Source organism: Lacerta agilis, chromosome 10, assembly GCF_009819535.1.
Source record: "Lacerta agilis isolate rLacAgi1 chromosome 10, rLacAgi1.pri, whole genome shotgun sequence".
Taxonomy (NCBI): Eukaryota; Metazoa; Chordata; class Lepidosauria; order Squamata; family Lacertidae; genus Lacerta; species Lacerta agilis.
Window position 1 is genome coordinate 23,941,187 of NC_046321.1, and position 12,763 is coordinate 23,953,949.

Sequence of the window (12,763 nt, forward strand, 5' to 3'; positions counted from 1 at the left end):
TGGGAAGGGGGATCCTTTTAGTTTGAACAGTGTGCAGATTTCCTGCAGTTACGTGAGCAATGCACATTTGATTGTTCTGCCAGATGTGCAGGGTGGTCACTAAGGTTGAGATACATTAAAGGTAAAGGTAAAGGGACCCCTGACTATTAGGTCCAGTTGCGGACAACTCTGGGGTTGCGTGCTCATCTCACTTTACTGGCCAAGGGAGCCGGCGTTTGTCCGCAGACAGCTTCTGGGTCATGTGGCCAGCATGACTAAGCCGCTTCTGGCAAACCAGAGCAGCGCATGGAAACGCCGTTTACCTTCCCGCCGGATCGGTACCTATTTATCTACTTGAACTTGATGTGCTTTCAAACTGCTAGGTGGGCAGGAGCTGGGACTGAACAACGGGAGCTCACCATTGAACCACCGACCTTCTGATCTGCAAGCCCTAGGCTCTGTGGTTTAGACCACAGCGCCACTCATGTCCCCTGAGATACATTAGGCACCCACTATCTGTACTTTCCGGGGGTAGGGGGAATGGAATGGAATACATTTTTCTTTTCATGAGCTTCTCTAGCTGGATGAAAAGGTTGCTGCCTTAGGTGTTCACTGTGCATAATTTTTAACCTAATTCCAGATGATCATGGCAATTATAACAAACTATTTTAGCTGGGTTTTTTTAAATGATGTGATTGTAAATTGCCTTAAGACATATATGTAAAAGGTGATCCATTAATTAATTGCCTGATACAAAAGAAGACAAGAGTCCTGCACCATTTAATAGCTGCATCTCTTCTGCACAACAGTCAAAAGTGAAAGAGTCCTCTCCTCTTTTGCATCTGGTCACCATAAATATTGCAGCACCTTTTCTCCTCTCCCCCAGGCATTCACGGATATTTAATTCTTGCTGTTCCTGTGCTGTTCTTTGTTTGTTTGTTTGTTTTGGTATAATAGATTTTAAAACTGGGTTGCATTGATATCTTCTAGTTTGATTTGCAAGCTGCCCTGGAAACCTTACGGTCAGAATGCAAGATCATCACATTATTCATATGTTGCCTTTCCATGCTGAAAGTGGCTTACAACAACACAAACCAAAATCAACTGCCGCAAGTACAATATCATAATAACAGCAATAATAAAATAAAATGCAGCAGCAGAAAAAGCACATTTCAGTAGCATACAACTTCTATCATCAGCAAAAGTAGTGTTAGAAGCATTTTAAACAAATAATTTGGATAGCGTTTTGATTCATGAGAATCTCAGCTTTCCGTAACACAAAAAAGGCAGAAGATTAGTTTCTGATAGTGTGTTTCCTTAGAACTGCATGGGTTGCGTTTCTGATCCACAGTCATATGGCTTTAGCAAAAGTCTAGTGTGGTGAAATCTCTGAAAGAGGCTCCCTTGTTCCGAAATACACCTGAATATTCCTTGTGACCAGCGCACAACACATGCACCTCACTCAGTGCCTCATCACTGGATGACTCGCACATGAACTGTCTCGGCAGAAAGGATTGTGTAGGAGGTGAGGTGTAATCTGTCTGGGCTGCTTGATCGTGGTAGCTGTTTCATACAAGAACGTCATCCATTGATAAAAGTCATTAGCTGATGTGCTAATGGATGATTTCAAAATACCCATATCTTTCTCCCTGACATCACACAACTTCTTGCAACAACAATAAAATATTGCAAAAAACAAACAAACCGGGGAAAGATGAGAAATGAAGCATATAAATGTTGAGCACACCTCTTAGAAAAGACCATAGCTCAGTATGAAATGATGAATATGAAAATGATGCATCACTACATTGACTACCTCTGAGTAGAATGAAAAACAGCACAAGGTCAAGCGGTGAGCTCCGTGGTTCAGTGTGAATTTAAACTTACAATGTCCATTGCTCTAGTCCGGGTTCAATGCTTGTCTCCCCTATCCAGTTCCATTTTCACAATTTATAAGGTAAGCGGTGGAGCCTCAAACGCAAGTTTTTTAAAAAAAATTAAAAGGAAAATGAACACTAGCTGATTATCCACCTCTTCAGTTTTACAGGCTACACAGCCACAGAAAACAGTGGAATCAGACACACACACATGGTAGAGGTGAAAGGGGCAATTTCACAGTTCTTTGATGTCATCTGTCTTTTCTTGCCAAGACAAATGTGTTTCTTGCAAAGGATTGGCATTATCTTTGGACACATAGTTCTAGCATGGAGCCAGTCCTGTTTTGTGGGTATGTGTGTGGCACTTCAAAACCTGCAAACAATCTCTTAGGAGTAGATCTGTAAATCTAGACTGCTGCATTTGAGTAGCTTAGCTGTATTTGCATTGGCCGACATTCGTAAGGGTCACCTGTACTGAAGTTTCAACTTCACTTGTAGAAATAGTTCTCCTTTGTGGTACCAACTTCACATGCCAGTGCTTCAACATACAGTCCTACCTTCCCAAACTGTTTCTTGCAGGCCTTTCAATTTGTTAATCTTTTTGGCTTCTTTGTTTCTTGTTGTGCCACATTGGCCTAGTGCAAACACAATGGTCCCAGTCACTGGAACAAGTTGTCTTCTCCCCTTTAGTCACAGAAGAGAGACCTAACCAAGTTCAAATCTTGGTTAGCTCAAATTTTTGGTTATGGTGGCCAACCATTCAGGCATAGGGAGAGAATTCACTGCAGGAAAGGAGTGCAATCTTGCAGCTCACATTGAGTTGTATCCAAAAGTGGCCTAACAATGTAAGCCTCTCCCTTCCTACAAACCTGATCTCAGATGGCTGAAATAGGTAGGTGATAATCAGGTACCTTGGATTGTGCAAGCAAAACCATTTGCTACTATGAAAATTCAGCATTGGCTACAACCCTCCACCTCTAAACTATTGAGCACAGTGAAGGAATTCGTCCCATTCCCATCTGCACTTGCCCTGTATAATAGTATAAATGCATTGCTGCATAATCATAAATAAACTGCTTGCTTTGTACTTTCAAATCCACTTTTTCTGGTGAAAGAAGTTCTCAAACTTCGCTTTCCAGAGCAAAATTTGTCCAGAACAAAATTGTTCAATGCTCCTTATATTCAGCGTGGGATGCAGTGGCTGTCAAAATGCTCCTTCAAAGTGATATTGCACTGAATGGTTGTTGTTTTTAACAGTGCAGCTGCTTAGTAATAAAAACAGCAGCACAACTCAAATTAAGCTCAAATTAAGAAAGGGAGGCATTCCTAATATTCTCAAAATTCCAAATGACTAATTGTGTAACTAGTTGGGGATAGTTATAAATGGTTCAATGATTATCTCAGATCCTGTGGGCCTGATTTACATTTTATCATTCAGAGTGAGTGGCTGATTTGTAACTAGTTGGGGGCAGTTATAAATAATGCTATATAAGCATCATAAACCCTTTATGCTCTCAGGTTCTGTGAGTTTGATTTGCATTTTCTTTATGGCAGCATAAAGAGCACTAACTGGGCAGGAATTTAATATGCAATTATTAATTAAGCTATCTGCAACTGAATTTAATGGAATTCTTGGAGGCCTCCTGTAATTATCGTTAGCATGTTTTAATGTCAAATCCTCATTCAGAGATGGCAACCCACAGAACTATTTTTAAAATTATTTTTTGAAATCACAGGTTTTCACCTGCACATATTGAACATGCCTAGAGTATCATTCAAATGATCTTGGCCCCACCCCCATAAGCAAGTGGAGAAGAGGAGAGGCACAGCTTGTGCAACAGATGGGTGAAGAGGAGCTCCTCTTTGCTTATTGGACCAGATTGGGGGAGACCTATAATCCAACACTGGCAACAGACCAGCAATTAAATGATAATGAGGCAGAACACTTCATTGTATGGAATGTTATATAATGCATAAATTGCATCATAGGCTTGGAAGTGATCTTGGAGATCATCTAGCCCATGAGTAGGAAACCTCAGGTCCTGGGTGAGGCACAAATACGGTCCTTCAGGGATTTCTCTGTGGTCCTCGGGACTTTCCTTGGCCAAGCCCTCTCCACAGCCACATACCGGTACCTCACCAGCTCTGCACTAAAGTGTTCTCTCCTGCCAGAATATGTCTTCGAACTGTGTGGGTGCCTCTTGCTTGTTTTGATGGGCTATGGAAATATGTTTAGTTACAGGTAGGTAGCCGTGTTGGTCTGCCATAGTCGGAACAAAATAGAAATTTAAAAAAATCCTTCCAGTAGCACCTTAGAGACCAACTAAGTTTGTTATTGGTATGAGCTTTTGTATGAGCACACAAAAGCTCATACCAATAACAAACTTAGTTGGTCTCTAAGGTGCTACTGGAAGGATTTTTTAAATTTTCTATTTTGTTTTGACTATGGAAATATGTGTTTGCTTGCATATAAAAACCTCTGTGTTTTGTTTGGGTTCAGTGTAGCCCACTGTACAAAGACAAGAGTCAAAATAATTGTTCTAGCCACTTTTGCCCTTGGCCCCATCCACCACTGACATGAGGCCCCTGGAAGGTTCCCCATAAAGAAATTAGGCCCTTGGGCTAAAATATAAAACAAAATGTTTCCCCATTGTTGAGCTTGTCCAACCTCTGCTCAGTGCAGAATGCAGCCACAGCATCCCTAACAAATGGCTAGGATGGCCAGATGAAAAGATGCATATGGGGTTCCTACACATTTAATTATTGTGCAGTAGAGATACTAAAGATGTAGAAGCCCCGTTCCTCTTTCACCTGGACACCATGCAAAGGATGTCCAGCAAAAGGAGAGAGCCCACTACCTGCAAAAGCAGTTCTGTTGCGCCATCAAACAGCTCTTATGGTACACAGATAAATATCAACAGTTCAAGGATTGGGAGGACGTAGGCATTTACACAATCCGTTGCCTGCCTCCCAGAGGGAAAGCAATTCCAAAGAGGAACTGCAAGGTCAGTTAAAAGTCCTACCTGGTTTCAGGTAGCTCAGGCTCATTCATTTGCACTTCGTTTGGAGCACAGGGGAGAGGGCCTATGCATACTTACCTTGTTTGAATCCTTATGCAGCAGGCCAGCATATGACCTGAAGGGTGCTGCTTCCTTAATATACAGCAGAATTATACAGGAATCAGTCTGCTTTCAGATTATTTCCTAATATAACTGTTTTCTTCAATTTGCAGAATTGACGACTGCTTCTGTGCTTCTCGGAAGCTGGATGCAGTAGCCACAGAAGCCAAATTCAAGCAGGACCTTGGGTTCCGAATGTTGACCTGTGGCCGTACAGATCTGGTCAAACAGGCCATATCTTTGTTGGGGCCTGATGGAATTAACAGCATGAGTGATCAGGTAAAAAGAAAGAAAGAAACTTACTGATTTTTTAAACAGTGGGTTGACAATTTGAAATTGTAAAATTGGTTTTAATTTTTTTATATGTAGACTATTGAAGAAAATATGCATGGGATTCTTCTCAAAGAATAACCCATCAGAGTTCCACACACATTTTTCTCTTTCTTACAGTCTGGTTAAACCTTTTTCTGAGATGCAATTTGGAATGTGGACTGGGTGTGTACTCCCATGTGTGGGGTGAAATAACATCTCTCTTCCACATTCACCTATTCTCTTGCCTGTCCTCAAGTTAAGAATGTGGTTGTTTTTCCTCTTGTGATTCTTGTGCTGCACATAACTATTCTTTCCTAACTGCATCTGTGCCTTATGCCATTGTGAAAGTTAACACTAATCACAAGGGATATGTGTTGATCAGCTGCAGTGGGCACTTCAGATTAATACAGATTGCAGCCAGGAAGTCTTTGTAGTGAAGGGTCAGTTAATCTAATTTTCCTCCAAACAGGGCAGCATTTCCCTAGAGCTAGCAACTTTCAACAGTGCTGTCTGGGATTTCATTTAAAATTAAGTCACTGTGTATCATGGGCAATCGTACAAAAGCATCTACTCCTCCAACCGTTAACAATATTGGCAGTCAGTTTAAAGTGCCCGAGTCTAACCTGTCAAAAAGAAGCTCATTAAATTGCTAGAGGAACATTTTCACAAAAGAAGTGCCCAATATTCTGATTTTTGTACAAGAGAAGTGTAACACAATGGATTCATGACACTGCAGAAGACAATGGAGTTTTAATGTTTATCTTGATGAAGGCAAGGCAGTGTTTACAAAAACCGAGCAAATGATTTTTGCAGGAAATTCTTAAAATTATCCACACATTTGTTGAAAACATCTTATACCATAAGTGGCATGCCTTCTTATGACATCTACGAATCAAGCCTTAAATAAAACCATCCCATTGGAAGCTGATCAATGTGTTGACTTTAATGTTCTCGCAGGGCATGACTCCACTGATGTACGCTTGTGTGAGGGGCGATGAGGCCATGGTCCAGATGCTACTGGATGCTGGAGCAGATCTAAATGCAGAGGTGAGACCGTTTTTGTGATTACATGTGTTTAGCTCACATTTTTATGAACATGTCAAATTTATGGAGAGCTGCGGTTATCCGAAATCAAGGGTGCGAACCTCTTTGGGTCTTCCCAGAGCAACTTGGTATTGAAATAAAATCTACCTAAGAGGACAAAAAGAAAAAGAAAAAAAGTTTTCTTTAGTCTCAAATCCAGATTAAATATCATAGGGCTCCCATCCTGAACCATATTCAGGAGCTTCAGACCTCTCATCCATCTGCCGCATTTTCTCCTCTGCAATGTATGATACATGGATTTGGCGGGGAGGAGAGAAGCAGCTCCCTCTGGAGTCAGGGCTCACTGATATGAGCTGCAGTGGTCAGCTGTCAACACCATCAAAGACCTAGCTCTTTCAAGGTGGTGGTAAATCTGTGTCTCTGCTGTACCACTTCCAACTGTTGTCAGGAATTGCGTAAAATGAGTGTTCTTCCTTTAAAAACAAAAATGAAACGAAAAGCCTCCACACAGCAGACTATGCATCAAAGAGGAGAGTAGCTAGGCTAGCCTTCTACCTAATGTGCTAGTTTCCTAAGTGCAGGAGAGCATTTTGTATAGAGGAATATTTGGCTATGTGAGCCCCCACCTGCATTCTGCAGTGGTACAGTCCAGACACAACTTAGCCACTTCAGGAGAAACAGGCCAACAATTTGTTGGTTCAAATTGGAGAGCAGTGTGGAGAAGCAAAGGTTACAAGCGACAGAATTTGATCCATATGAGATCTTTGCCTTTGTAGAGGCAGCTCGTCTTGCCTTTGCTTGGGAACATAAACCACTGTGTGGTTGGGATGATGTTGTTAGTTATTCTTATGCTGGCAACATGCAGCAACTGTGTCAACCTACCTAGCCACAATTTAGGGCTTGCCCCCATGCTTTCTAGACACAGGTCTGAGCAACTTGATTTTGAAAAACCAGTATATGAATTCTGTAAAATGTGGCTGGAATGCATTTGGTAACCAAGTTTGATTTGGACAGTCTTAGAGCACAATCCTATGCATGTTTGCCTGGAAGGAAGTTTAACTCTATTCATTGGGCCTAACTTCCTGGTAAGTGTGTATAGGATTGCAGCTATGCAGTGCTCTACTATGCATAGCTACTTAGAAGTAAATCCCATTGTTAAATTGGTCTTTCTCCCATGTGTGCACTGAACACACTTTGAGTAGACCTGTACAGGATTGTGCTGCACAGCTACAGACTTACTGTATTGTTAATGAAGGAAAGCTGATTTATTATATTGAATAAATCTGGGATTTTTTTATTGTGATCATTGTCTGACAGACTCAGTATGCCAGTTTCATTGAATATATTGTGATTATTGTGGTAAGAGTGTTTGTATAATATTCTTGGTTAAAGACCAACTTCTTTTTCTGTCTACACCAAAAATTTGTAGGTTATCCATCAAACAGACTCTGCCTGTCTGTGATCTAAACTATCAACATAGAAAAATAGTGTGTTTTATATAGCTGTCAAAAATAATAATTTCAGTATATGTTGTCTGGTGTATATTTGGTTCATTATTTATATTCCATATGAATCATGGCAGCTATCAAGTTAATTTGTCTAAATTAGCATACAAGTTTATAATATAAGAAAAATGTGTTAAACAAACCAAGCCATTGTTTCCACAAAGATTGATATAATTATAGTACAGTAACTAAAAAATTGAGATTTGAGGCTGCAGTCTTCATAACACTTTCCAGGGAGATTGCCCTGTTGAAAGCAGTGGGGCATAATTCTGAGTAGGTATGCAAAAGGATTGCATTGCAAATGAGCCCTTTTACCATCCTTACCAAAGCAGGTGTCTATGAGAGAGAATCTGCATTTTGCAAAGTTCCAAAATACCTTAAGTCAGTTTGGTTTGTTAGCAAGTGAAATCCACTATTGTCTGGTTACTGTTTGCTGAAATATGTGGTTGGTTGTTAACCTTCAGTTCTCAGGATGTTCTCACCCATGATGCTAAGAGGTCTTTAAGCCTGCAGTGCTTCACTTGAGTATGTTGCCAGAGTGGAATAGACAGGAGGGAGCCATTTACACATAGAATGTATTTTCTTACCACAGTCGGCTTCGCCATTCATAATAGAGGTGCAGGAAATGCAAAAATCAATTTTTAAAGCATCATTTCTGAAACTTGCCTTAGAGTCGATTTGCACAATTTAAAAAAATGCTTGGCTGTGAGTAAAACAGTTGTCACACGTTAGCAATCACAGACCCTTTTTAGTTATGCACTAATAGAATGCAATCAGCTTACCATATAGAAACAGCATTAATTTCATGTAAGCAATTAACATGAACATGCTTTCAAATTAAAAACAAAATATCACAGGTGGGGCCCAAGCAGGATTGGAACTGCAATGTGCTGGGAAGGGTGTGTGTGTTTTAACCCTTCAACCTCTGCAGCAGTTCTGATAAAACATGTATACCCCTCCCAAAGCTGCTATTAGTCCAGTAGTGAGCTTCCTGATGAGCTTCTATCTTCCTACACACTACTTCCTAATTCTGCTCTCCCTGCAGCAGCTATTTAATTTTTATAAAATGTGCACATTTTTTTTTAAAAAAATGTATTTTATTGGTTTTCAGAGGTGCACGCTAACTGTTCATACACAATTAACATCACACTTCATTTGGTCCCAGGTTTTTATTCACACTTTCTAGAGGGGCAGCCATATTACAGCAAAAACAAGCTTATTATGGCATAAGCTGTTGTGGGCCAGAACCAAATTGTGAGATGTAGTAGTCGGACTTCAGCACATGCCTTTCCCCTGATTTTTATGTTTTATTTTTACCTTGTGCCAAGAAAAACGAAATGTACTCCTGTTGAAGCTAAGGGATGTACAGTATATCCTATCTGCTTTCATACAGTCTGAGCATGAGAACTGCAAATATAAAAAGTACATTGCCGAGATTTTGCTGTCCTTTCAATTTCCTTGCTTACCCTCAAACGCTGCAAAGTGGCCTAGCATGGGAGTGCTCAGAGCTGAAATTGAGATTCATGGACATCCTTTATTATACATGAAACAAAAGCATGATTGGGTTGGCAACTGCTGTGGCACACTCAGGAGTAATCAACTGCAACTGCTCTCATGAATCCCGAATTCTTACTGTGTTTGGCCACTTTAGAAGCTATAGATATTGCCATAGGGATATCTATTCCCCTTGTGAAGAGAAAGTGCATCTCCAAAGGGAAACCAGTTCCTTTAAAATGATAGATGGATTTCTTTGCTGTCAAATCATCAGCGGAATAGAAAATAATGCAGGGGTCAATTCAGTGTGTGTGTGTGTGTGTGTGTGTGTGTGTACCCAATCCAAATCCACTGTAGTCAATTAAAAAAGAACATGGTGTAATTTTAGGGCTGAAAATGGCATTTAAACATTAAATCTAGATGAGTGGTTTTTCACACCATCTTCCTTCAGGGATCTGTTTGCACACTGACTGCTTTCATTTCTTTCACATTTTTTAGAAAACTGACCTAATTTGTACCTCTTGGCTTGATTAATGCTCGGATTGGAACATAATTATTTTCACATTCACACTTCTCCATATTTTGCAATACAGTTCTCGGTTCAAAAAGTGTACCAAAACGTTTAAAAATTCATATTGTAGGATAAACTAACATTTAGTAATGCGCATGAAGATACAAAATGCATAGTTAAATACAAATTTTGGTGCAATTTTTATTTTTATTACTAGATATCTCACATATGAATTTGGAAACAGGACAGAAAAGATTTATGGATGAACACAGTGATCTTTTTCTGAGAAGTGCATCAGAAAGGAACCCCAGAAATTTGGAGAGGGTTTTGGGGCATATGTGTTGGCCCTGTATTTGGGTTTCAACATTGCCTTGTGAACTGAAAGTACTCCATAGGACATCCTCACTGTTCCCCTTCATCTCCTTACTATAGGGGGAGCTGTGATCAAGTTGTCTTTCAGGGACGGTTGTCCGCCATTCCTGATCTTCTCATTCAAGAATCTCCAGAAAGCTTCCAGTGAAGCACATTGTTCTCTGGAATGCAATTTAAAAACCATGTATCTAGATGATAGTCGTTAGATCACAGCTCGTAGCTAATAGACTAATAGCAATCAGGTACAATAGAAGTGGCATAGGCCTCAGTTAAAGGCACAGAATAAAGTTAAGGAAGTGTGTTGATTTGCTAAGTAACATTTTGATTAGATAAAAGGGGGATGGGAATGCAGAGGGTTGTATCCAGTGGTGACTTTGCCTTGGTGGAAAGGGATTCCATTAGCCAAAGTTGGAGAAACTGATTTTTTTGCTGACCACCCCACCTTGCCTATTTGCAGCTCTCCGCCCTGTATCCTATTCTGTTCCAGAAGGTCCTTAGGAACTGCTTTCAGCAGGGGGTGAACTGTAGGGTGTATGTGGGTAGCAAAACCTGTGAGAAGAAGCACTTTTCCGCAAAGGCACCAGCACTATTGGATGCAACCCAGAGACAATAATGGTCTGGAGTGCCTTTTGCATGCTTGCTTGCTTTTTCCTCTGTACCAAAGCGTGCCTGGCATTCTGACGAGCTTGTTTTGTTTAGATGTAGCCTTTTCCCTCCCCTCAAGAGCCATTTATGAAAGAAAACTCCTTTATCTGTTTATAGGTTATCAGTACTCCTCATAAATATCCATCCGTCCACCCCGAGACCCGCCATTGGACCGCTCTGACATTTGCTGTGTTGCATGGACATATTCCTGTAGTTCAGGTATTGCTGTATTTCCCTCTGCTCCATCTCATATTTTCTTTCCCATTTGTTAGGTTTTAATTGGCATTCATCCCCATAATTGGCAGCCATTCTCATATTGGTACCTCCTGCTTCTTCTTTGTTTGCTGTATAGATATAGATAGATATATATAGTTATCAGTAGGACTGCAATCAAAGCATGTTTACTAGGGAGTAATCCCTAGTGGACACAATGGGATGCACTTCCATGTAAACATCTGTAGGATTGTACTGTAAGCCAATATGAAGCATAAACAGGGCAATTCTAAAATGAAGCTGTACAAGTTATGTCCTGCCAACTCGTTCTTGGCCATGTGTTTTGTGTTTCTCTTTATTTGTGTTTTTCTGTTTCTTTTTCTAATTTTAGTGAAACTAAAAACTTTGTTCCTTAGTGAACATAATGTTAGTCTGGTTTCTTCTCCTCCATCCCTGCAGTCCTTTTTTATGTTCCAAAGCTAAAAAGACCGATTCAATTCATAGGTGAGAATAATGCTAAATGAAGAAAATGTAGAGCAGTCATTGCCAACCTGGTGCCAACTTGGACTGCAACTCCCATCAGCCTCAGTCAGCACGTGCTATTCCTCTCTCAGAACACCCATCCAGTGAATTCTGAGAAGTCAACAAACAAAAAGAAGCATTCCTTTGTGCACTGCATAATTAACAGTGGAATTCATGGCCGTGAGATGCTGGTTATTATCACAAGCTTGGATGGAGGATGGATCTATCAGTGGTTATAATGCCTTGATAACTGAAACGGGAGCCTCCACATTAAGGGATGCTATACCTCTGATGGACCAATTGCTGGCCACAAGCATAGTCACTACTTCTGTCATGCCCAGCTTAGGAGCTTTGCAGGGGCATCTGATGGGTTTATCTCAGCTAACCGTGATCCAGGAAGCCTGTTTTTATGTTGACTGTCTCTAATATGATTTTCCCCATGGCATTATTTTCTGGTGAATGGATGTATCTGCAACACATCATCTAATGCCCTGTCTGTTTGTGCAACTGATAGGGATGTCCTCCTATGAGTCCATGACCAATACAGTCAGCCCAATACCTTCTTCCAGTGCTATCTGTTGCCACTTTCACAATTTCCTTGGGTCAGTCATTTAAAGCATTTTCATTGTTTCTAGAGAAGTATGGAATTTTGCAACCACACAACATCACTTTTATCTAAGTAAATTACATACACCAGATTGATCTCTCAGGTGCTTGCCAGTGTGGCTGGGCTGCAAGGTAAAAATTGCACACCTTAATCTAGAGCCCTACTAAATTGTTATGCTGCTACTTTTGTTGAATGGAGAATGAGGAGATACCCAGAATGAGGCATAGAGGGCACACATCTGACCTGTTCTGTCTCTCTCCCCTCCCCCAAAGTAACAATATGCATTTCCAGTTCTTTCTCACTAGATATACAAGCCGGGGTTTATTTAATTTTTGTGGGAAAAGTGGCTATGTAATACTTCTGAATATTTTTATTTGCTGATGCTTATATATTGTACAATTTGCAAATATCTTAGTTGGACAGACAGACAGACAGAATAATTATTTGCATTCAGAAGGTTCCTGGTTTAGTCCCTGGAACCTTCAGTGAAATGGATCTTGGAAGGCTGATCTGGGAGAAATAACTGCCTGACAACATTTTGTTTATTTTTGTTTATTCATTAT

General features: G+C 40.5%; 1 protein-coding gene across 3 annotated transcripts in view; it reads left to right on the top strand.

The window, feature by feature from the left end:
• Positions 1–12,763, top strand: part of BTBD11 (BTB domain containing 11) — a 201,228-nt gene that overhangs the window by 159,887 nt on the left and 28,578 nt on the right. For 2 of the 3 annotated variants that reach the window (XM_033161577.1, XM_033161575.1), the window contains 3 exons: positions 5,089–5,254; positions 6,245–6,334; positions 10,976–11,077. In XM_033161577.1, the coding sequence (XP_033017468.1) occupies positions 5,089–5,254; positions 6,245–6,334; positions 10,976–11,077 (358 nt within the window). The remainder of the gene's footprint in view (positions 1–5,088; positions 5,255–6,244; positions 6,335–10,975; positions 11,078–12,763) is intronic. The other variant, XM_033161576.1, reaches the window with a different exon arrangement.